Raw genomic sequence first — 27325 nt, 5'->3', positions numbered from 1 at the left:
AAAGTTCAAACACCTTACTGCCAATGATTATCTGGCATATGCCTTATATACATGGTTGGTTGGTTGGTTTTTTAGAAAAATATGGCTCTGTCCATTGGAGGACAATTTTGCCAGTGTCTAGTAGGTTTTGCCGTTGTACGGTAAAAAAATTCTTGAAAACGAAATATGAGAGGTAATGATGGTGGATGAACGATGACAGCGCGAATCGTAGTCCTTTTATACATAACTGGCTAAAGTAGTATTCAATGGAAAAAATCAATTGTGTAAACAAAGCATTTTTTCACGATTACTCCGTAGTTACTTACATTTGAACGCCAATCCCGATCATATTCACATCTCAATGAGCTCACCACTGTTTTTAACAATCATTTTATCATTAAATAATCGTGTAAATATGTTTATTTTATAGAATTATTTGGAAGACGAAAATCCGTTATATTTGTCAAATTGACATGATAATTTTTTCCTCACCGAAGTTGGTCTATGGTCGGTCTAGTCTCTGGAAATTTAGTGCTGTACCAACAAAATTAATTATTTGACTGAACCAACCTTACCTACCGATAATTATGGCTGGCTCTGCAAATTAATTTATTCGTAGATATTAATTATTTGTGTTAAGTTACACTATTTAATGAAGGTTTCTAATCCTATCCTACTATCCTTAATCCAACTAATATTATAAATGTGAAAGTTTGTGAGTGAGTGAGTGAGTGAATATGTTTGTTACTTCTTCACGCTGAAACGGCTGGACGGATTTGGATGAAATTTGGCGAAAAGTTAGATAACCTGGATTACAACATAGGATACTTTTTATCCCGATATTCCCATGGGATAGGGATAAAATCTTGAAATAACAACCGCTGAGCTTAGTCATGAAAATTGGTATGTAGATAGTTTGACATCTGGAATAAAACATAGCCTACTTTTTATTTCGATATTCCCACGAGATAGGGATAAAATTTCAAAAGTCATGAAATTTGACCATGATTGTTTTTAATGTAATGTCAATGAAAACAACGATTTAATTTTCGGGAATTCCCACGGCAATTTTTAAAAATCCCGGTATTTCAGCTGCTGGACCTAATGATTTACGTGTGCGAAGCCGTGGGTAAACACTAGTTGGACGATAAAAGAGTATTATAGTAGAAATTATGTAGATTTCTATTTACTAGTAACATATTTACTGTGGAGTCCATTGTTGGACCAAAAAATCATTTTGAATCACTTCCCTGTGTCTACTCTCATTTCCCTGTCTTATGTAAATTTAAAAATGCCTCTTCTAAATTATATCGAAAATACAAACTGAGACATGGATGCACAGAAAAACCAGAAAAAGAGACCAGCGCTGGGAATCGAACCTAGGTTTTCAGCAATCCGTACTGCGTACTATAACCCCTACACCACCGTTGGACAGGAGTCAAGATACAAATTTCTCCTATGCACACATATCTCAGGTTGCCTTCTACTACGCTACTTAAGCAGCAAAATAATCTAAATTAATCCATATTTTAACTGACCCTTTTAATTCTAAAATACTCCATCATAAACCTTGGGGAAAATATACGTCAAAATATAAGTGGATATACATGTTTCACCATTTTAAAAATTCTACCTTAAAGGGGTATAAAGGGAGTGTAAGTTTGTATGAAAAAACGTTAGTATATATATTTGAAGATATACCTAATTCTAAACTTAGTGAAAATGCTATTAAACATTTTAAGTTAAAAGGACATGGAAACATTGTGAATGACTCTTGAACAGGACTAAGAGAATACGTGATTCGCCATTTTTAAATTAAACTTAGGGAAACATTAAATAATGAAATATGAGTAAATTCAAAATAATTATTTACTGCTGATTGAAGTATCTTAAAGAGCTTGCTTTCACATCACTAGAGCCAACGTCAGTCAGTCAGTCAGCGGGTCGTCAGTCAAGTTCAATGTCAGTCACCACATTTGTTTACACAATTGATTTTTTCCATTGAATAGTACCGTACATACGAGGGCTGTTCTGAAAGTTCCTAGCTGTGACAAACCTATTTGCAAAATTATACTTTTTATGCTACCGATTAAAACTTTTTTAATTGATTTTAAAGTCCTGGCCGAAAATAATTGGCAAACTTTATAAAAGAAAAAAAAGTTTTTTTCCTGGCTCGCGCGGCTTGCGCATCCACCACAGACGCGTAAAGGTAAGGAAACAAAATCAATACAAAATACGATTTAAAAAATATGTATCACACACTGTTCTGATTTCAAAATGAACGGTTTTCTAGGGAAGAATTTCGTGTTATGATTTACTACGACTGCATTAAACAATCGCATGAACATTTTAACATAGCTTTGACAATCTGCTCCTTCGTTGCCACCGTTTCTTTTTGGGCCGAGTATTGAGAAAGTTGATTAAAAATGAAGCACACCTGTTCTGATTTCAATGAATGTCATCAAGTGAAATTAACTAGAAAAGAGGAACATTACACACAGGGAGATACAGAATGAACTGAAGATTGGATCATAGGCTGTTTCAAATATTTTGAGCGATCATCTAAAAGAACGCAAGGTTCCTTCACGATGGATACCGCATTTACTCACAGAAGAGCAAAAAGCCCACCGGGTAGATTGGTGCATATATGCTAGAAAAATTCGAGGGCGGCACATCTCAGCAGGTGTCTTACATACTGACATGTGATGAATCGTGGATATATAGATACGATCCATTTACAAAGCAGCAATCGACGCAATGGGTGTTCGAGGAAGACACGTTACCTACCAAAGTTGTTCGCGGTAGGACGGTCAACAAAAAAATGATTGCTGTTTTTTTTCGACGCAATTATTCCTCTAGAAGATAGAAGAACTGTTACTAGCCAGTGGTATAGTGAAGTATGCCTGCCTCAAGCCTTCCAACAACTCGCCGAGGACCGTCCGAGGAGCGGCACCCGCGGCATTCTTTTTCACCAGGATAATGCTTCCGCTCACACTGCTGCTCGGAGACTCGATTTTTTGCAAACTTCTGGGGTTCAATTATTGCCACACCCACCATACAGTCCAGACATGGCCCCGTGCGATTTTTTTTTGTTTCCTACCATAAAATAAAGTATGCGAGGACGAAGTTTCAACAACTCAAATGACGCAGTAGACGAATTTAGACGGCCATTTTTCGACCTTCCGCAAGATTGTTTTTTTCTTGTTTTGAAAGCTGGTTTAGTCGAATGCAGAAGTGTATAGAGGCCGCAGAAGAGTATTTTGAAAAATTGTAAATAAAAAATAGACATATCTTTATGTTTTTTTGAGTAGCTAAGAATTTTCAGAACAGCCCTCGTACTTGCACAACACATTATGTTCTCAGTGATGACGGTAAACAAACATTACCGCGTTAACTGTGTTAAGGTTGATTGCTATGGGTGACAAATTTTAGTCAAGCTGTAACTACATTTTGTTTAAACAATATATTTAGACAGGAAAAATAAAACGAATAAATTAAAGACAACTTTTTATGTAAACAACGTAAAACTTAAAACTAGAAGTACAAACATTCTGCTATAAATATTATAACAAATGTTTTGAATTAAAACTAGAAAAGTTACAGACTGGTGTTAGGTACCTAAGATTCAGTCAATTAGACCAGTAAACAGAATTTCAACTTACAATTGAATAATATGGCAGAAACAATATTTTCAGTATCGTGAATTGTACCATGAGCGAAAGATAACCATTCGTTCTAAGTACAATTAATAATTTTACATTAACAAATCGATGACTGAAAACTTAATCATTAATCTGAATAATTGCATTCAAAAACATTTCCCAACCAACTCTAAAATGTACACAATCTTAGCAAATACTTAGCGGTGCTCTCCTCGTTTTTCTGGTGTACGCTTGAGGGCGACGTCAGAAAACTGTCGCGGTGCATGTCTAACCGGACCAGCTGCAAACAAATCAACATTAAAACAAAAATCCAATAAGCAATTTTGCAAAGACCAAAAAACGAAAATGGCTGTCATTTTCGTTGTTTTCTTGGACGGCTTATTAAGTATATTTAATTTTTGTTTAACATACGCACGCAGGAATCCGCATTCCTTTGTATAGAGCTATAAAAATTGGGTTTTACCTAATCTTAACGGCCAGCTGTAAATTCGGCTGGCAAAATATTCATAGATCACCTCATGATATAATATTTAAATTTAATAGCTATTCAAAGGAAACCGGTCCACCCGACGAATAAAACAAACACTCCAATGCTCACGCATAGTCGCACATCGAAACAGAGAATGTTTGTACGAAGAATTTACATTGAATTCATATGTAGGTCACGTACAATTTACCGTGGATTATGAAAAGTAAGGAAAGAATATTCATTAATAGCTGTTCAGTTAACAATGTCCTCGATATCGAAAAATAGAAAAAGAGTCCAAAAACCAATCATAATGTACTCGATATCTTAAAATCATTCTGACCAAGGTCATGCGTTAAACATACTTACACGTTAAATGAACTTCTGTAATTACGGAGTTGCAAATGGTGCATAATCGTTCAATCTTTAAAACTAGATTATGGATGTAATAGGTATAATGCAAAGTAAAAAATTGTTTGAGAACTACTATTGGTCGCTACATCATTTAGACTGAGATAATACTAAGACTTAGGTAATAATAGTAGGTATCTTCAATTATACGAGTTTGGTAGAAAAATGTGTTCGTTGTCTTCTTGATTGATTGATTGATTTAATAATTACATTGACGCGCGCGAGATGATAATGGTTGGAAAATTTTCGTGCTACTCAAGGTAATAATCGCTCCGTTCAATACATGGGAACAGACCAAAGGGCAAGGATGAGATGTGTCAAAACAATTATCTAAGAAATTAACATGATATGGTGATGTATCGGTCAAGGCTTTTTAAATATTAAATTAACGGAAATAACCTTTAACCTCAAAATCATTCGATCAGGTTTGATTGCCGTCTAGTTAAAGGCAGGCGCCCTATCCGATGGCTCAGATAGTTATGGTGACTTTTTCATTCGGAAATATTAATCAGTTGTTTTAATTTATTAATTCACAATCTGTCCCTAAATAATAAATTTTGTTTTACCCTTTGATTTCTGTTTTCTGTTCGGATCCTTTACTACCTTCAGAAATGAGAGCTGTTTAAACTAAATCTCAAGTGGTTAGCTGGAGCTCAACAAATTTACCATTGAGAAAATTATGTGCCTAGTAGAAGAGTGCGCATGTTGCGTAGTCTCTAAACCGTTTTTAGAAATCACATTAGCGTAGGTGCATTCGAGAACTAACTACGTGAATAAAGTATAAAGTAAACCCTCTCACTGCTGCACTCACCTATGTACTTCTACGTCATAAGAAGGGGCGTGGCTGTAAAATTGATTATTAATTAATAAACGATTCATAATATTGTATACTATTTGATGTAAATCATTCAATTATTTGATTGCACACAACGATTTAAAAATACACTGGTAGACAGAAAGTTTATACCTAGTACCTAGTATAAAGACAAACTTTTTGCTAAGAAGCACTCTAAGTAGGCAACTTTTTCCTGCCTAACTTTTTTAGATAATTGTGAGCTAAATTAGATTAAGTTTGTGGGTTTCATCTCAGAAAGTTATCAAATAATAATTTAACTATCTAGTCTAGATAGTCAGTAAACGAACGGCAGCTTAAAATTAGCCGAACTTTTTTACCTGACCTTACTATCACATTAACACTTTTTTTAATCTTGTACGGTGCAATAGATGGGTTTACCTAAGTAATTGTACAGCGGTGAGGTTTTAAAGTGGCATCTACTTTAGTCGTTCTCTATTCATCCAGGACAGGACGCACCAAATAATTAAATTACAATTACGTTAATGGAATACTTAAACGCCGATTATATATACCATATGTTCTTCCAAATACCACGTTAATCTCAACTTACCTGCGAGGATTAGATTCGAGGCATGAAATGATAATTGCTTAAGCATTCAATGACAGCGCGAAATGGTTGATTCACATTTTGTCAAGTCATGATGAGGATTCATATTTGAAGCTGGTATGAATCGTTATTGTATTAGGAAAGCATGGAGCTTGTTTGTTAGACCAATCACCTGTTATACGAATACGAGTGGCCGTAATCTCCACCGCTGACGACGGTGACTTTCGGTGGTACTGACTTGGATTTGCTCTTGAGTGCAATAGCGCCGGCTACTCCTGCGCCAACTGCGCCGATCTTAGCCACCTTCAGCCCAAGAGCACCTGGAATACAATTATGGAAATTAGTAGTGAACTACTACTACCTTGTTTCTTCAGTGGTCCACGAATGTTCGAGAAGGTTTGCAGTAAGTATGAATGGCGACGGATTGTGAATCTTTCCACCACCCCCCATGTGACGACGAAGACCACTCTGCCAAGAGTGTGACGACGAAGAAGATGAAGGATGCTACTTTACTTACTACTATTATCAGTCTCAAACTATACTTCGTATAATTCAATTAAATATTAACATCAGAAAACGCTTTACAAGTTGATAAGTTCCATTTTCTGTCAATAATTAAATTTTTCTGCGAGTACTTAATGACTCTAAAGACTATTGAAACTCAATTTTCCGAACGGACATACAGGAAAATTATAACAGAGACAATGGTTCCCACACAGACGTGATTTATTATGACTCAAAGTAAACTAAATATGCATTGAGATGTGCTAAATGGCAATGACCCTATTGGCGAATAATGTTACTGGACCTTAAAAGTTACCTTGGAAAGACCAAGTCAGATGATCAAGGTGAAATGTAGTTTGGAAATATAATCAATAGCGCTCCATTAATAATGTCATAAATTACTCATACATAAATTTATTTTACTATTTATGAGATATTTATGAGGACGTTTAGATTTTTATTTTTAACACCAAAGAAGGCTCTAATACTGAAATATTGAATCAAGACATATGAAATTTACGTTTCCATGAAACAATGTAAGTAATCGCAATTAATTATTTCTAATTTAACTAAACCACATTGCGAAATTACATTTGATATTGACTGTGAACTTTACGGCGAAGAAAAACATAGTGAGGAAACCTGAATGCACCAGCAAAGAAATTCAATGATATGTGTGAAGTTCCCAATCCACACTGTGCCCGCATGTGAACTACGGCACAAGCCTTCTCATTTTGAGAGGAGACCTGTGCCCTTCAGTGGGATTTATATAGGTCGGTAGGATTAATAAGATGATGATCTAAACTACGGAAACTCGAACATAAACTACTTATATTTTAAATATAAAACTACCTAATTCAAATCTAGATCATACCAAGTAGAAGTTTCTTCTTCAACAACAGCAGACCTCTCTTGGTCCTGTGACTCCTCTCGAGAGCGGGGGTCTCGTAAAGGGCCTCATGGACCTGGTCTTCGGGGATTTCAATCGCCTCCACTGCCGGATAGTGCTCGTAGTGGGCCCCAGCCGCCACCACTGCGATCAGGCATGCGAGAACGATGATCGTGGTCGACTGCATTTCTCTGTTTTCTGGAAACGTCCGTAACAATAGCTGTTATGCGAGCCGGTGGAGCGGTTTTGGTACGCGTAGTCTTACGTAATATAATATGATTAATATGTATGTTATGCATTGAAAGATCATACTCATAATCTTTCATACTAATTCCTTTTCGATGAATGAGTAGATACAAGTTTACATGTAAGTACAAAAAACTGTTCAGGCTAAGTCTTAATTGTTTCTTTTAAAAAATATATGGTTTATTTTTATATAATTTCCGCCATTGAGTTGCAATTAGTAGCCGCTATCAGGTCAGTCAGACTAAAATGAACTAAATACCTAACAAACAAGTGTGTTGTGAGCAAATTTAAAGCCTTAATTGTAAGAAATTATGGAGTTATCGTTGGTGACAATAGTTCGAAAAGAAAACAATATTTTATTCAAAAGAATTCCAATCTGAATTCAAAATTGAATTTTAAAAATCTATAAACGGCTGTAAAATACTTTCTAATAAAAAGAACGTTGCGAGGAAGCATTCCTACGGAAATTGAGACATTTCTATTTGGTTTTCGTTCAACATTTCCTAGCCATCTCCTTGACGATCGGATCGCGGTTGCGGCGGAAAACATTTTTGCTTCTCTATCAGCCAGCACTGCAATGTCGATACACCTCCACGTAGATCCGATATTCTAGAATCCTACTTATGTATACGTAAAACCATTTAAGCTTACTGAATACCCGATTCCTGGTATAACGAACACTATAGAATTGCTATTTATTAACTTATGAAAAATATTGCAGCAATTTTACTATTCAAAATGGGCGCCATTCATGCACAAAAAAACTTCTACAACGTTCAAATTGAGTTTACACTTCGTGACGGTACAAGGCTAGCGCTATACCTTGGTTTGTTTGTTTGTTCGGTACACAACACAGCACTGCAGTCACAGACACACAGATGACAAGGAATCGGTGTCGAATTCTTATATAGAGTGCAAAAGCGAAGTCCGAGGGGAGGGCGTATGGCCGATGCATGCTTAATTGCTTTGGCAGAGTGAGCACGGAGCGGGCCTCGAGTTACGTCGGGTTCAAGGGAATGCTGGAAACGGGCATTGTGACGCCAGCAGTGGATGCCGCAAATTCATTTACTCATTGTCTTAATATTTCAACTAGGGATAATGCTATTAGGATCATTAGGTTTGATATTCAAAAAGGTAATCTGTTAAGTTCAATACTGCACGCATCGGTAGACGCAGAGTAGAACAGAGACCCATTATTACATATTTATTTAGTTTGTTATTTTTCGGAAGTTTATTTCGATGGCGAGTCAATTTAAACCGGATATTTCTGTAAATAGCCAATCACGGGAAATTGTTTATAATGTACGAGTATATAAATATTTTGTAAAGAAGCTGAAAGTTTTAAGAAAAAGTATTGATCATAAATATTTTAATAAGGTTCAAGACCGAGTTATAGAAGCAACGGGGATTTCGAAAAGTACATTAAAAAATATTAAACGAAAGCAGACCAAAAAAATCATTTGAAATACCCAAGAGAAATAGATACAGTATAACAACAGCTCTATATACTCCCAAATAAAAGTAGTGTGTTAAGGCGAGGTGTTCTCAATTTAAATTAACGATGGAAAAATTCGAAAATGCTGATTTTGTTTTATTTGTATCATGCCAAAAAGTCATATTGTATTAAAATTACAAAAAGATAAAGAAGCGTAATATTATTACAGTACGGTTTATTTTGTACTGATTATTCTTTACATAACTTTTTACGGTAACTTTGAAAAGTTTTGAAAGTTGATAACAGAACAGAACCGCATATCACGATCGCGTGTCATCGTCAATACCCGAAGCATGCTTCTAAAATCCGAAGGTTTTAGTGAAGAAGTGTACAATCCGTGAGCTCTTAGAAAAACCTTCGCGTTTCGTAGGAAATCGGAAGGATTCGTGTAGTACAAAATGACAATTGTAATTTTGAGCAATCCATCACGCGAAGAGTGCACTCGTTGTGTTTTCATTGATTTATATAGAGCAGTTAAGACCATCACTTACTTATTTATTTAGTTTGTTATTTTTCAGAAATTGATTTTCATGGGGAGTCAACTTAAACAGGGCACAACAGGGTATTTCTGTAATGGGTTTATGAGTGAAACTGATCTGATGCTGAAGCCAGAAGGTAGGCAACGGAACTCTGTTATAAAACAACGTAACTAAGTCGTGTTTGGGCTTAATGGGATCGTTCTACTTTGGCTACGAATCACTAAAAAGTGAGAAATAAAGAATTTTTTTAACACAAAAGTAAAACCGACTCCAAAAAAATAAAAAAATGAAAAATGGAACCGACTACCCTTGAAAATATTTTTCTAGGTATCTACTAGCTCGAAGTCCGTGACTCAGCACGACCCAGCAGGAGTGATTGAAACCCGTTGTGTGTAGGTGAGGTAGAAGACTATTGTTCCACTCCTGCTGGCTCGTGCTGAGGCACTGACTTCGAGCTAGTAGGTATCTAGAAAAATATTTTCAAGGGTTTTGTAGTCGGTTCCATTTTTTATTTTTTTTTTTTGGAGTCGGTTTTACTTTTTTGTAATCGTTACGATTCGCGGACGAAATAGTTTATACAGCAGAACTACTACGAAACTCGAAGTTCGTGTCGTGCGGTCCCTCTGACACTTATACTATTTAATACGAGAACGAGGGACCGCACGATACGAACTTCTAGTTTCTAGTTTCGTAGTAGCCCTGCTGTAGTCTTTGATAGTTTACCTACGTAGCAAACCTACACTCACAAAAGTTGATCCGCAATTTGTCCGCTAGGGGCGCTGTCCGTGTTTCCATACAGATTGAGATTTTAACGCGAACGCGATCGAGACGTATTTTGTGAACGGGAAAATACACTAAGCATACAGAATCGCATATTACGATCGCTTGTCATCGTCTATACCCGAAGCATGCTTCTATAATCCGAAGGTTTTTTAAGAGCTCACGGAGTGTACCCAGTTGAATGAAAGTCGAGGAATCTAAAAATTAGTGTTATTATTAAAATTTAATGTCATACGAATAAAAATTAAAGTCCTTCAGAGGCTCTTCAATAACGTGGTGATGTTGTTCATCATGAAGGGTAATAACACAGTTTGTAAACATTTTCAGCGAAAATGCGTCTTAACTTACACTTTGCGGCGCTCGTAGGTATGTACGTCGAAACTAATGATTTTACAAAAAAGTTGTGAGAACATAAATTGTAGGATTGTTTTTTTAATTTAATTTTGTATACTAATATTTTCATCGTATTATGATCCAGAAAGGAGCTATAGAACGCCAATTTTCTTTACGGCAGATATCTACGAAGTGGCAAAGTTGAAATTAAAAAAAAAACCGGCCAAGAGTGTGTCGGACACGCCCGAAATAGGGTTCGTAGCCATTACGAAAAAATTAAGTAATATTTTTCTAAGGATTTCATATTTTGTACGGAATATTCCAAGTTTAGATATATTTTTTACCTTAGGCTGCTATTTACTCTTAAACTACTAATAATTCTCAAGAAAACTTAACCGATATAGTTTTTCTTGTAAGTTTGATATACTTACTTCTATTCTGTTTTTTTTTTTATTTTTTACCCACCGGTTTAGAGGGGGGGGGACGCTCGATTGTAATGAAAATTGCACTTTAAAGTTAAATAATTTGCAAACTGAATCGAAAAATCATCTTAGCAACTCCCTAATGGTTTTAAAAGACCCACTACCCACACTACAAGGTTGGATGAGAAAAACAAACACCCCCACTTTACGTCTTTGGGAGGTATACCAAAAAAAAATTATTTTTTAATGTACCATTTTACATAGTTTACATATGTATTCGTGCAAAATTACAGCTTTCTAGCATCGATAGTCCCTGAGCAAAGCCGCGGATGGACAGACAGACAGACAGTTGGCGAAACTATAAGGGTTCCGGTTTGAAACACATAAAACTACACATTAAAATGTCAAATTGTCATTTGCATGAAATTTGAAAACCCACGTAAATCACCAAATAATTCTCGCTCGAGGAATGACCCTAAAAAATCAGCATTCAACTTGTACAAAAGCAACGGTTTATGGTATCATATTTAAGCATAATAAAAAAAGCGTATTTTTTTCAGAGTATTATTTCGGTACCTAATTTGATCACACTCCATCTGTGCATTTCAATATCATTGAAATTTTGATTGGTTCAATTTAATTTTCGTACTTATACTTACTTTATACTGTTTTTTTAACTGTAGGTAACCTACACATACATATTAATTCGCTTGACATTTAAGAAGAGTAATTATACTTTCCTGATACGTCTTCAATGGGAAAAAGTCCTTATAAGAACAATAAACTTACTGTCGATCGGCCATATTAATATAAATGAAAGATTAATCTTACTAACAGAGACTGGGCTATAATAAACTAAAGACAACATCGTACTGCATATATGAAGAAGATCCTCGTAATGTGTGTCGTGTCGATCGAGACATGTTCAAATATTAACTAAAAACTTACGCGCATGTGAGTCGTAAAACTTTAATACTGTAAACTTCGAATGTATATAGGAATTCTGCTGTGAGATTATTACTACAAAGGGTTTTATGCGTGCAAAAAAAGCGTGGAAAAATGAGTTTTTCTGATTTTTTAATCGCTGACTAACGTCGACCAAAATACCACCTCTAAATACCTAAATAGTCATACCTATTTCAAAATTTTGCAACGCCAGAATATCTACCTACTTTTATTTTAAGTAGGTATAAGATATTTCTCTATTTGCGCAATATTAATCTAAAGCGCAAATGGGATGTTATAAATTTTAAACAATGTGTGTATGTAATTATTTCATTTGTAAATGTACCTAAGGCTGAAAGGGCTGATACACACGTACCGATTTTATTTAAACGTAACTTTTGTGCTTATGAAGTGGCGAATGAAAATCAGCGGTTCACGTGGATCCCTAAGATGTTGTTCTCGCCAAAGTTAGATATAAAATATTATGTTATATTTTGCATGAAAGTTATCGTTGCTGATGTCGCAATTTTTTTTGTGTACCATGGTAAGATGTTGGCCAGGGACTTAAACTTTTAAACTTGCTGAGAACAACTTGTGGTATTTCCTAAAGTCCCACCTCAGGCAAAATCCCAAGAACTAAGTACTAACATAATACTCTCGAAACTCGAATGTTCTTCAGAAGTTCAGATCGCCTAGTTTAGATATTTAAGTTGAGGCAGGATATAGGTAAGTAAAAGCTGACTTTTTCAAACTGTCTGTCCAGATAACGCAACCGGTATTTCGCTTAACAAAATTATTTCCTTATTCCCGGAGTTTCAACATCTGTCACCAACAATTAAGAATTATTGACAAAAGTAAACAAGAGATAAGTTTAGGATTACGCACTTGTTTACCAGCGGTTATTTCTAATGAAATGACCTTCTATTTAACTTGTTAAACTGATGAATCAACTCAATCATTCACGTACGTATGTTTGGCGAAATATTTATTTATTGACGATATAAACTCTTTACTTTTATGAATAGAGCTTATAATTGATTGATTAACATTTTATCTCTAGTCATCGTCATCTGTTTATTGTATGCAAAGGAACATTTCGTAATGCTACTAAAAACTAGAATCTTGGTATTTTATCTCCTAAATCTCAGATATAAAAATAGCGAAAGTTTGCAAGTCCACGGAACCGATTTAGATTAAATTCTGTATACAAATATTTTAAGTCCCGTGAAAGGACATGGGATTACAGAAAATAGCATAGTTCCCGCGGGATAGCGATAAATGAATTCTACGCGGACGGAGTCGCAAGGAATAACTAGTATGTAGATAAATATCCCTATATTGATGATTATCTGTACTTATTATAATTAATTACAAACTATTGATGGTAATGGGTCAAAAACTTAAATTTTATTCATCATCATCATCCCAGCCTATATACGCCCCACTGCTGGGCACAGGCCTCCTCCCAGAACAAGAGGGCTTGGGCCGTAGTTCCCACGCGGGCCCAGTGTGTGGGAACTTCACACGCACCATTGAATTGCTTCGCAGGTTTGTGCAGGTTTCCCTCACGATGTTTTTCCTTCACCTCAAAGCTCGTGGTAAATTTCAAATGTAATTCCTCACATGAATTTCGAAAAACTCAGTGGTGCGAGCCGGGGTTTGAACCCACAACCCTTTGCTTGAGAGGCGATATTTCAAACCACTAGGCCACCACGGCAATTTTATTACCAACGATAAATTTATTTTAATATCTTTTCATAATTAGCTCTGTCTCTGATGAACTTCCTCCCGTACCCACTAAAACTTATACGACCCATTCAATTTTATTAAACATATAGCTACCACTTTGTTCAACGTTATGTTAAAATACATTTTAAAGATAAAGTAGTACAATTTTGTCTTGAATGCTTGGATTACCTACAATTATTAGGTAAGTAGGTTTCACCTCAGCAGCTCAAACAGGCAGGTTTAGCTATTAAAAACCAGTGAGCAAAATCGCATTTTGCTCACTCCGTGAGATAAAGTAGCTTTTTATTTATTTTTTTCCAACTATGCTTTAATTTCATCATAACCGCACTAAATACCCAGCACGAAGCGGGACTTTTCTGCTCAAATATAAATTAAAAACCTACAAAGATAAATTAGCAAACAAAACGAACATATAAACGAATATCCCGCTCAGTTTTACTTTTTTATAAGTTTATTTTTGCTTTTTAATTAAGCAATAATACCTTTCCAACCTAATAAAAAATACTGTGTTGATTATGATTACAATTTACCTACCTTTAGTATTAAAAATATGTCAATAATGAATTAATTATAATGGTAAAATTAAAAAAAAAACAGTAAATTAATTTATATAATATTAATATAATATTTCCAAAATGTTACAATTTTCCCACTTTTTTTTTAAAGTATGCAACCTCATTGTACGAAAGCCGCTGCTCTTTTTTTAATAAAATCCTTCCGTATACTGCCTCTCTTAAAGCTGGATCAAATATTTGTCAAATTGAATGAATTTGCAAGTAATCTATTTATAATCATGTTTCAAGCAATAGAAATCCCAATAAAATCATATTTATAGGTTTATTTTTATAAAAATCCCTCGTTGATCTCAGGATTCTAACCTAGAATCACTCGCTGTCGCTCGTATCAATTGTAGAATCCTTCGCTTACTTGGGATTCAAAATCAACACTCGCTCCAAAAATCGACTTTGCTCTCTTGTTGCACAAATAACTATTGTTTAGTTACGTTTTGTGGCGTATTTTGGCTTTGGATTGATGCTCTATCTAGCTTGTATATTATACCGCTCAAAATAAAATAAGGGCCACGGAGTTTTATGGGTAAAACGAAAATATGTAATAATAAACATAATTCTTTATACTCGTACGTAACATTCCTAGCCCAAAAATGGTTTTATTTATACTACACATAACCCAATAGAAATACTTATCATTTAAGTCAAACGTATTTATATAAAAACGCAAACGTATTTTTAATTTCATTTTATCGGTGGAAATCAAGCGGCCCTTATTTTCTTTTGACTAGTATATACAAGGCCCTCTTCCCCACTGGGCACACTGGGCACGTGCCCAGGGCCCCGCGATGCATTGGGTACCCTAGTCCCTACCCCATTACCAAACTATAACCGATATTACCGATAGCTACTCAATTCTCGCCCGAAAACCAGGCTTACCGAATGCATGCAGCATATTGTGCCCTGGGCCTCTAATAGGTGAAAGACGGCTCTGCGTATATATTTGTAGTACCAAAAAGGGGTAACTTGTTAAATGTATAGGTACAAGTAATATATATTTTTAGGCACCTACCTATACACTACATTAGTTAAAAGAAAAACAGATTTGTCTATATTTATTAATCACAATAATCACGAAATGAAAGATGTACCAGGAAAACTTATTAAAAATATCGGCAAAAGCAGCCTTCAAGTGAAGCACTTATTGTTCACCGCTGTACACGCCTAGTCGTAAATCCATTATTTGGAGCGCTGAAGGTCTGCTTACTATAAATAATTAATAATTGGGATCTTGATTTCACTCACGAACTAAATTGACCGTTACACGTATGTATGTACCTAATAGTCAAACAAACAATCATGTATCAGGGTGGAACCTTTGTAAGTCTACTACTTATGTCGTGTTGACATCCCATACTTTTGTCAAGGAAATCATCTCTATTCTTAGTCGTTACACTCTTGACAGAGTGGTCGTGGTCGTCATATCCGCGGCGGGGTGGTGATTCTCCGTCGCCATTCCTCTCTCACTGTTGTAGTACATTCATGCAGTGAACTGCCAAGTGCTGCCTTTATATGGTCGGTCTAGCGCATGTGCCCTCAACTTTACCCTGCACCACTAGTCCCTGCACAGATGTATCATCTCGACGCGCGACGTGACCGAAGAAAGAGTACGATGTAGGAACAGATGTTTCTAAAAATCATAGTGAATTTGATTATTAAAATTAAGGTTCCACCCTGGTACATGGACCAGTTTGTTCGACTGTACAGTTCACCGCTTCGATTCTAGGCCTTCATAGAACCTTATTAAAATATTTAAATTTGTCCACTATATCGATGCTTATCTAATGACGTAAAAAGTCACAGTGACAAGGTTTTCGTGGATTTCAAATTGGTAGACTGTATCTACGTTTGCTACTAGGAAATTCGACTTTTACGCTGGTAACCATCAAAATTCATAGTACGAGTACTTAAGTAGGTGGTACCTAGTGGTACAAATTAGCGCTACTCAAAACATGGTCTGGGATGGTCTTTTTAGTAGCGCTAATTTATCTAATGTCTGGTCCGTTATCTAAAGTTGCGTACCAGCTGTGGGTTTAGTTTCACAAGTTGTTCCACAAATGCTCAAAGATATTTACATAATAAAACCAATATGTATTTTTAACTAAAAAATAATAATAGCTCTTTGTCCTCTCATCATTCACGAGTTGTTTTTGCTTATTCCAGTTCCGTTACGAAGCTCGACGAGGAAAAATATGCTTGATTGTCTCCTGCAGGCTACAGTCTCGATGTTATCGATATTAATCTATCATATGTCGAAAGTATGTAGCTCTATCTATTGTAATCTTGCTATTGGGTGTTATTTAAATGTCATCGAGGGTTTGAATTGCTATTTCTGCTATTTTATCCATCGGGACCTAAGCAATTTCCGGGATTAAAAGTATCAGCGTTGATCCAGGTTATAAACTATCTATTTTGCAAATTGAATCCTTATCCTGTGAACCATTTTTTAACCCCCAACGCAAAAAGAGGGGTGTTATAAGTTTGCCCGCTATGTGTATCTGTGTGTCTGTTGTGGCACCGTAGCTCTTAAACGGGGGGACTGATTTGGATGCGGTTTTTTATTTGATATCAGGTTTTCTAGCGATGGTTCTTAAATATGTTTCATCAAAATCGGTTCAGCTGTCTTTGAGATATTGAACTTTGAATTGACAATGTGGGGATTTTCCAACTTTTTGTTGGTTAGGTTATATATGATGGAGTACACTCGTCCAAAGATCTAATTATATTTTTTTCATTTATGTTGGTACTCGTATATTAGGTAAAGAAAATGTAATACACCTAATTAATAAATAAGCGTATCTATACCTACGCTAGCGATTATCGATTAACTGATGTTGTGGCCTATGATGACCTACTTTGATTTGAATTAAGTCAATTTATAATGTTCAGATTTATTTCAATTGTTAAGTAAAAAAAAAAGAGTAATATGTAGGTTACCTAATAACGCGGCTCATTAAGTATCACGTTTAAGTAACTAGTTGCAGTCGCTTCCTAGTCGGCTTCTCTGCGTGTGCGATGCGCACGTAATTTTATACCTAATTACAATGAATTGCGTGGGTGAAATGATATAAGGCATTTGCCGTTGGTGCTTAACAAACTGTCGCGCGTGAGTGGCAAGCCTGGACTACAAAATAACGCCGGACACACTTTTGTTTTACAAATTAGCACTTACGTTGACAGTGTTGTTGGTGTATCTACCCAGTATTGTCTTATTCGCAATTTCTGCTCGTAAATCACTGGCACATGTAATAGAACGACTCCCGAAACGTGTCACCGCCAAATACCGTTTATGTAATCAGCGTAACATTTATAGGTACATGTATTTTAGTTCATGTTCTGTTCAAACTGAAATCTCAGGCGGGCATCTGATAATTTGAAATCACAATTACTTCGTTACTTTAAGGCGGTCTAGTCTAGGTCAGACTTAAGTCAGAATTAGGGCCTTTACTTTACACACCGCGTTTCAAACGCGCCGTCGATGCGCCTAGGTACGTTTATTCATATAACATTGTACACGGTAATTATTATTTAATATAAAAAATATGATATGTATACTAGAACATATAAACGTATGCCTGCACTAGGATTCCCTGTGGTTCAGCCTAAATAGATCAAAATGTTTATCTTAATTATTATTAACAATGCAGAATTTTACAATTAGTTTCATAATAACAAGTAAATTACACTATTAGTGATATGACTATTTTACTTACCAATAGCGACATACATAAATCTATAATAAACAATGAAGTGGAATTCGGACCAACGTTTTTAGTGATTCAATAGGTAGGTAACCCTAGCGGTCGTCCACAACTTCGTCTGCATCGAGCGAGTAGGTAGATATTTCACACTTAGGTTCTCAAGTTGAAGAGTAGCCTTGTTAATGAGGCTCTGCATATTACCTTAATCTTATAATTATAAGTTATAAACGCCCGGCGTTTGAGAAGCAACGGCATCCATCGGTGTTCGTAGGTAACCTGAGCTCTATGCACATAACAGGCCGTGTCCGTGTATACATATTTTTGCAACTTTGGCCGTGTCGATATCTTTGCCCTTGGCTGTACGAGTACATTTCACACACAACGATCACAAACACCACATCAAATGCTATTATATCTACTTATATAGAGGTCATTAAAAAAGTTCCAAGCAGCCGAAAACATCCGATTTACATATAATTATGTGTCCCACACACGTAGCGTGGAGCACGGTAATAAACAAGTAATAAATAAATACACAAGAATTCCTCTTTTAAAAACATTGAGATTAGTAGGATTAGACAAAGTATGTACTCGTATGTATGTACTCTTTATAAAAGAAAAGAAACAAAATACAATTGACACACTTTGAGATACTTAAATGTTTTAAAGTAAGTAAACATAAGAATTAAATTAGAGATTTTAGAATGATACCTACCAATAAAATTATTATCATTTCAATAACAAAATAAAAAGCTATTTCATACCACCAAATATGTTGCAAAAAGAGGGCCCCTCCGGGATTTGAACCCGGGACCTCCTGCACCCAAAGCAGGAATCATACCCCTAGACCAAGAGGCCGCTTGAACTTATAGGTGAAATAACAATTTATAAACTTAAGCAAATACTGTGCCGTATGGAAATGTATATGTAATATTTTATCACTGAATTCTCAACTCTAACATAAGGTCATTTTATAAAAGTAATGGAAACATACTTTTGTAACTTGAAAATTTAAATTAAGCACTGGAGTATCAATTGCAATAGTTACAAAACAATAAATATAAAATATGACTCAATGTACAACAGAAATAATACGAAAGATAATAGGAAAAGAAAAAAAGCCTGGTTTGAACGTCATCTTAACTTTATCTTGGGAACTAACTAAATGGTCAGGCCAATTTTGGCCTGGCAATTGTCAAGACATCCGCGCCATCTTTGTGCAGTGATTTGTGTTATCATGCATATGCAGTCAACTCAACTTACTGTGACATCTATACACACTAATATACAACATTAGTTATAAATATGAATCAAAGATGTCAGCAGTGCGCTAAAAACAGCTGATGGAATTGGCATTTATGACTCGTTGACAACTTCGTACTGGTTGGTAAATGTTCTGCAAGCCAGTCAGCCAACCAAAACGTATCAAGCACAAACTCCCTCCACCTCCACCACTTCTATCAGTCAAATTTTGCCCGCCTGCGCGAGTGTTGTACGTACACAGACGATTCGCTTGGTATTTTGTTGACAAATTCTATTGACAAGTGAACCTTGCTTTGTTTATTCTGCTAATAAACGTGTAATCTGTTTTCAAATCGGACTGTGTAATTATTGCAGTGCATTAAGAAATTTATGTGACGTTCATCAGTTCATCACCTTTCTCTCACAAAGGATACAGGGAGTCCTCATTGTTGTGCCCATTTCGCCAGGAGTACACATATATCACATAACGTAAGTATATTGTGTACTTTATTTGTCTATTCGTGTTTTAAAATATTAGTACAGTAGGTAGGTACGCAAAAAGGTTTTCTTTCGTCAAATTATGGTTCTGCTTGCGATGCTTTTATTTTAGAAGCAGCTTATAAACGTTCTAACAACCGTCTACGTCAAAAGGGAAAAGTAGGAACGTAAACAGCAGCTTTATAATTAGAATTTATAATTTATGTACAGGTAGAAAATATAATAGGTATTCCATGTCACTATTGATTTGGTTATTTTTGTTCACTTCTCAGTTTGGTTGTCACAGCTGATCTGCATTCCCATTGGCAGACATTTTAAAACTAAACAAATTTTGCATAATACCTGCATTCTACAATCATTTTATTGGGATATAAAGAATATTATGGAGTAAACAGACTTTTTACAAATATTTACAAGGCATCCTAATTCTTTTTGATGGATGAGCCATTAATCATTACTACCACTTTGTTTAAGATTGTTTCATCTATGAGTGGAGTTTTTACTGCAAAAAAAAACAAATGGATTAAATTTATTGAATTCTGGCTATGGAAGCAAAATTTAAAAGTGCCACAAGGTCTAACCTATAGCCAACCAAGTATGTGCTTTACCTACGGAAGCCGGTAGGAAGTAGGAAGCCCGTGTTGCTCTAAGGCTTTACCATTTTCTCATGACATTTTCTATGTCTGAAAAAAAAACAATAAGGCTGATTGTTAGATTGACTTGTACAAGTGCAAATAGTCTGTTAAGGCCACCTTTTACCTATAGGGAGACCTAGGCACTTTAGGGCGGTGGGGCAACCCATAGAACAGAATAATTTACCTGCGTTAATTTAAATGAAACCCTTGATCAAGTGGTCAGTTAATTGTTTATATTGAGTGTCATGATCTACTTTATTAATCTTGCAAAGCTGCTAGATTTGATTTCACACCTAGACCAGTGGAGAGCTGTCTCAGTAATTTTACCTGTAGGTAATTTTGGTTTTTAAACTATTACTCATACCTATAATATGTGAGAAATGTTATGTGTATTAAATATTGTACCATTTTATTATAACCATTGACTCAAACTAAGGTCATGCCAGAGACAAAATTTCCATAAAAAAAATCACATTCAATTCAATAAGTATTTTTCTTTATGGGTCACAATATTTACTAAGTTTTCTTTCATAATTATATGGATTTTCAGATTATAAGTTGCTAAAAATAGTTGATTGTACAATGAGAGCATAAAACAAGCCATTTTACTCGAGACAATCATATAGCCACCCATGCCGGTACGGCGAGGGTGAATAGACATGTTGAAGGGAAATATGTGTATATGAAATAGCAACAGTGGAAGCATTTGTCCACTTTCTATGTAGGTACCTGTTATTTTTCATGCATTATTATATATTTATATTTTTTTAGTTTATTGATTTATTTTGACTGATATGATTGGTTTTTAGTTTTATACAAATTAAAAATTATTAAAAAAATATGTAGGTACCTACAAACTTTTTTGTTTGTGGCTGTTGACACCTGATTAGATTACCTTGGTCTTAGAAGAAGATATTACTTCATGCACTAGAGGATAAAAAGTCATTTTATGTCGCCTAGATCCAGCAAAAACACAAACTTTAGTTTAGTTTATTGCATATAAAAAAAAAAAAAAAAATATACAACAACAAATATTTATAAAAAAGATAACAATATGGTGGTAGGAAACAATTTGCTGTAGGTACATGTTCACACAACAGTTAACCCTCTAACTCCTAAGCTAAGTAAAAACTTGTATTATAGGAGTTAGTGGCCGACCATACGCAACCATGCACTTAAGGCATCACAAAAACGTGTCTAAATAATGCAAGATCTATGTTCCTACGCCTAAATTTTGAAAGTAAAAAAAAAAAAAAATAATAATAATCATAATAATAAAACTACAATTCTGAGTCTCAAAAATTTAACAACAATAATAATAGCAAACGAAGTCAACCGAGTATATGAGTTCATACAGAAACATACGCTTCGACTTGATCATAATCCAATTCTAGGAGCCATGTTGTCAGTTTGTTTTTCACTTCAAATTTACTTAGGTTGTAAATCGGATTAATTTTGTGAATTTCATTGTAAAGCCTGCAACTCATTGCATCGTACTGACGCCGAGCACATTTAGTACGGTATAAGACCCGAGGGCACACAAGAGTTCCGCGACGTGATTGACTTATGTCCGCCACAAAAGGTAACATAGAGTGACGTCGTAAAACAGTACGCAAAATGTACAGCTTTCGGACCGACAGGACACGGCACTCGGCATACAGTTTAGAAGTTGCGTAGTCACGACGCTTAAAATTCATGACCTTGAGAACAGCTCTTTGAGCCCTTTCCAGGCCAAGGTTTAGAGTTTTATAGCAGCTACCCCAAACCGGAATGCAATAGGACAGGATTGACTCACAGAGCGCAGTGTATACGGTTCTCATAACGTCCAATTTAGCAGAGTATCGCAGGTTTTTGAATATAAAAATAAGTTTTCTAACTCTCGCTATCAATGCGTTCACTTGGGGGCGCCAGCTGAGCTGCTCATCAACGTAGACCCCCAAATACTTAACGCTAATAGAGCGCTCAAGAGCCGAGCAGCCGCATCCCAAATGAGGATCATCACAGGCATGGGCAATGACAGAGCCAGTCCAATCAGGGGGTTCAGGGGAATGCGGTAGAAAGAAACGTAAAATGTTGGTTTTTTGGACATTTAACGTGAGTAAATTCCTAGCGAGCCACTTTCCTACAATCCACAGAGAAAGCTCGGCACTAGTTTTAGCACTTTCCCAAGTGTTCCCGGACGCCACTAGTGCCGTGTCATCGGCATAAGCAAAGACCCTACAATTTGGTAATGCTAAGCTGAAGAGATCGTTGATATATATCAAGAATAAAGTTGGGCCTAGGAGGCTGCCTTGGGGCACACCACAAGCAATACGCCTCTCATCGCTCACATAGGCACCAATCCGAACAGACTGTGTACGATCTGAAAGATAGTCAGTGAAAATATCGAGAGCTGCACCCCTTACACCGACACTAAATAACTTCGAGACAAGAATGGGGATAGAAACGCTTTGGATAAGTCGAGGAAAATACCATAGCACTTTTTCTTTTTGTCTAACAGATCCGCAACACATCCACTAAGGTCGGCCACAGCGTTTACAGTTGATGAACCTCTCCTAAAACCGTACTGGCAGTTTGATAAGATGTTTTATTTCTCTAAGAAATTCGTCAGGTAGTTACTCAAGACTTTCTCTAATATTTTCGAAAAGGTAGTAAGTATAGATATCGGTCTGTAGTTCGTGAGGCAATCCACATCCCCACTCTTGTAGATAGGTACAACCATGGCTTTCTTAAAGGCCCTAGGAAAGACACCATTCGCCAAAGACAAGTTGCACACATGAGTGATAGGAGGTACTAGAGTATTGCAAGATTGTTTGACAACTGCAGTCGATATACTATCCCAACCTGCTGCACAGTGACGTTTCAAAGACATGATAATTGATTTTATGAGCATGAGAAGTAAAAATACTATTTTGAATTTAGTCCAGTTATCTTGTTATAATGGTATTAAATTAGTACTAACTGAAATTAAACATTATTAACAATAAATCAGAATAACAATATATTTGGATTAGTTAGCCATTTTACTCTCAATCATTAATTAGGTCACACATACCTAGCTAGCCTAGCTAGCATCCCAGCCTATATATGTCCCCCTGCAGGGCACAGGCTCAGTATGAAAGGGCTTGGGCCCTGTGTAAGTACTAAGTGATATGTATGGTTTTCCTTGAGTTAAATTGTTACCATTACTAATCTCAGTAATTTTATTTCCTGATTTTTGTGTTATTTTTACAATTTTCTGTTACAATTTGTTTTCCTCTTAATTGTACTGTACTCATAACTAGAACAAATCGAACTACATACCTATGCCAAATTTCAGCTTAATTGGTCTAGGACTAGGTGATAGCGAAATTACATTTTTAATTGACCAAGAGCTATATGGTGAATGAATACATTGTTGAGAAACATAAACAAACCTGCAAAGTAATACAATGCTGTATGTGAAGTTGCCATACCACACTGGCCCACGTGGGAACTAGGTCCTCGCCCTCTCAGTCTGAGAGGAGGCCTGTGCCTAGCAGTGGGATGTAGGTATTTAGGCTGTGATAAGATGATGATGAAGAATATTATTATAGCTAAGAACTACTACAACTGGACAAAATAGACATTCTTATTTATTATTGCTTAAGTACAGGGTAGGTAGGTAGCTATTTATGATTTATGTTCGAAGTTTTTCTACTTTTATGTGCATTATGGCGTTTCACATTTTATTGATTCTTAGCTGACGGTAAAAACGGTGTTCATATGATAGGTACTAGCTTTTGCCCGCGGCTCCGCCCGCGTAGAATTCGGTTATCGCGCGCTGTTCCCTCGGGAACTGTGCATTTTTTCGGGATAAAAAGTAGCCTATGTCACTCTCTGGCCCATAAACTATCTCTATGCCAAAAATCACGTCGATTCGTCGCTCCGTTTCGACGTGAAAGACGGACAAACATACATACAAACACACAAACACACTTTCGCATTTATAATATTATGTATAAGTATGGATTTGTACCTACAAGTACTCATAGGTAGGTAGAGAGGGATACCAATTTGCATTGAATTATTGTTCGCGGTCATCGAAACCGAAACGCTCTCGACACCCGACAGCAGGGTACTTATCTACGTAGTGTTCCTTCATGAGACAATGAGTTACGTTGTTGATAAAATTGACAATTTGCACCTAAATAAAGTTTCTTTGTCCCCAAAACAATGTTATCATTATCATGGTTCGTGAAATCTAACATCCATTCATGCTTACCTCTATTAAAGGTTCAATACGGATGCAATTGAAAGCGCGGTCGTAGCGCAGCACGTGAGTTAAACGCATTGCGAACTTGCGATGCATGCGATATGTAAATTTTAACCTGAAATGATTCAATTTCGTATACCTACTATTTTGCTGCGCACGCTTAGCAGAAGAGCAAGTGGGTCAGTTCAGTAAGCGCTTCCGCGGTAGGCGCCGGCGCAGCGCAGGCAGAAATGCACTGATCTTGCCAACTATGCGCTCTTTGCGATTACGTGAAGGGTTGACAATAATATATAAAACTACTAGCTTTTGCCCGCGGCTCCGCCCGCGTGGTATTCGGTTATCGCGCGCTGTTCCCTCGGGAACTGTGCATTTTTCCGGGATAAAAAGTAGCCTATGTCACTCTCGGGCCCATAAACTATCTCTATGCCAAAAATCACGTCGATCCGTCGCTCCGTTACGGCGTGTAAGACGGACAAACATACAAACACACTTTCGCATTTATAATATTAACAATTGATTCCATCTATCCAACGTGGAAATGCCGCGAGCGTGGGCACTTTTGCGTCAGGAATAGCAGATTATTTTTATATTAGCTTATCTAAATATATAAAACTCAAAGGTGACTGACTGACATAGTGATCTATCAACGCACAGCCCAAACCACTGGACGGATCGGGCTGAAATTTGGCATGCAGGTAGATGTTATGACGTAGGCATCCGCTAAGAAAGGATTTTTCGAAATTCCCACGGGATAGGGAATAAATGGGATTTATATTTTCACTTTGAAATGGCCCTATTTCCGTAACTATAATTATTAGAAACTTCAAATTTGGCATGCAAGTAGGTAATAGGTACTAACAGCTAAAAATACTTTTCAGGATTTTACGAAATTCCCACGGGATAGTGAATAAATGGGATTTGTATTTTCACTTTTAATGAATGATCCTATTTCCGTAACTATAATTATTACGGACTTCAAATTTGGCGAAAAAGTAGGTAATACTAACAGCTAAAAACAATTTTCAGGATTTAGCAAAATTCCCACGGGATAGGAAATAAAATGGGATTTATATTTTCACTTCAAAATGGCCCTATTTGCGTAACTATAATTATTAGAAACTTCAAATTTAGCATGCAAGTAGGTAATACTAACAGCTAAAAACTACTTTCAGGATTTTACGAAATTCCCACGGGATAGTGAATAAAAAGGATTTGTATTTTCAATTTCAATTATTGAACCTTTTACCGTAACTATAATTATTAGAGAGTTCAAATTTGGCGAGCAAGTAGGTAATACTAACAGCTAAAAATAATTTTCAGGATTTATCAAAATTCCTATGGGATAGGGAATAAAATGGGATTTATATTTTCGCTTCAAAGTGGCCCTAACTCCGTAATTATAAATATTAAAGACTTCAAATTTGGCATGCAGGTAGATAATACTAATAGGTAAAAACTGTTTCAAAGATGCCCGTTGATTATAAAGAATGTATTTATAAAGAAAAATAAACATATTTATTTAAATGTTATTGTAAAAATGCCTTTTGGACTTAAATCTATATTGAGTTGTTATTTGCAAGTGTAACAGGGATTATTACAGTAAGATGACTCTACCATAATAATAAATATTAAATTAAAAAATATATATATCACAAGACAATTCACACCAATTGACCTAGTCCCAAAGTAAGCTTAGCAAAGCTTGTGTTATGGGTACTAAGCAACGGATAAATATAATTATATAGATATAGATACATACTTCAATACATATTAAACAACCAAGACCCGAGAACAAACATTCGTATTTTTCATACAAATATCTGCCCCGACACGGGAATCTATCCCGGGACCTCAAGCTTCGTAGTCAGGTTCTCTAACCACTAGGCCATCTGGTCGTCACAAATAATGCACTTTTCATTTACCTCACACACATAACCCTAGCATACGATGACGTGACGTGACGAGTCGAGTTACCTTACAGCAACAACATCAATTGCTCAAATCAGTGTACTAATATGAGCCCATGAATAGATCTTGACCCAACTGATCCGACCATTTAATTGTAGTTAATTCGTAAACCACATACGTGTCCGCGTAACGAGGAAATAATAAAATGTCAAGGTTAAGAGGGCTTTTCATTAATTTATTGCAACAGGCGTTACTTTGCGGAGGTCCATATCAGTGAACTAAAACAATTGCTTTGCTCACCCGCGACCTAGGTAAAGTAATTGTTTTGGTTAATTTTTAGATCTTTTCAAGTATGAAATATGTACCTATTGGTATCGAAACTGATCTCTAATGTTAAGTATCAACTCTGGAAGTAAATAAAATAAATGGGCATAAAAGTAGAGGCCCGAGTGCGGCCGGGCCGGGGCCGAGCCCTGACGCAAGCTGGTTGCGCAAACGCAACGCTGCCGCGCGGTGCCGCTACCGCCGGGACCATCAGCCCACTTACAAAAGCAACAGTATACATCTACGGTCCTGCACAACATCGTTATCGCCCGCAAAACGCTGTGTTAAAAAAATCAACCATGTATTCACACTTGGATAAAAAAACATATTAACTGCACTACAGAAATAAATCAAAATAGGTATGTTTCTGTTTACGCTTCCTAGTGATTCTTTTGAAGTCGGTGCCAATAGGTAGTTGGACATATGCACACATTAAGGGGGGGGGGGGGGC

At 36.2% G+C, this 27325-nt stretch overlaps 2 protein-coding genes and 1 non-coding gene across 8 annotated transcripts in view; 1 reads left to right on the top strand and 2 right to left on the bottom strand.

Moving 5' to 3' along the window:
• Positions 1-3477: 3477 nt before the first annotated feature.
• Positions 3478-27325, bottom strand: part of LOC141438175 (uncharacterized) — an 87383-nt gene continuing 63535 nt past the window's right edge. Inside the window, exons 1-5 of one of the 4 annotated variants that reach the window (XM_074101915.1) lie at positions 8383-8530; positions 7300-7512; positions 6160-6241; positions 5330-5362; positions 3478-3921 (exon numbers count right to left, since the gene is read on the bottom strand). In XM_074101915.1, the coding sequence (XP_073958016.1) occupies positions 3909-3921; positions 5330-5362; positions 6160-6241; positions 7300-7512; positions 8383-8515 (474 nt within the window). In that variant the 5' untranslated portion in view covers positions 8516-8530 and the 3' untranslated portion in view covers positions 3478-3908. Of the gene's footprint in view, positions 3922-5329; positions 5363-6093; positions 6242-7299; positions 7513-8382; positions 8531-27325 lie in introns of those variants that run through there. The other 3 variants (XM_074101914.1, XM_074101916.1, XM_074101917.1) reach the window with 3 other exon arrangements.
• TRNAP-UGG (transfer RNA proline (anticodon UGG)) lies at positions 18820-18891 on the bottom strand. Its single transcript has one exon. It is a non-coding gene; the product is annotated as a tRNA-Pro (tRNA).
• Positions 19436-27325, top strand: part of Oatp30B (Organic anion transporting polypeptide 30B) — a 90597-nt gene continuing 82707 nt past the window's right edge. For all 3 annotated transcript variants that reach the window (XM_074101908.1, XM_074101907.1, XM_074101905.1), the window contains exon 1: positions 19436-19764. The gene's annotated coding sequence lies outside the window, so the exon portion shown is untranslated. The remainder of the gene's footprint in view (positions 19765-27325) is intronic.

Source organism: Choristoneura fumiferana, chromosome 18, assembly GCF_025370935.1.
Source record: "Choristoneura fumiferana chromosome 18, NRCan_CFum_1, whole genome shotgun sequence".
Classification (NCBI taxonomy): Eukaryota; Metazoa; Arthropoda; class Insecta; order Lepidoptera; family Tortricidae; genus Choristoneura; species Choristoneura fumiferana.
This window is presented reverse-complemented; position numbering and strand designations above follow the sequence as displayed.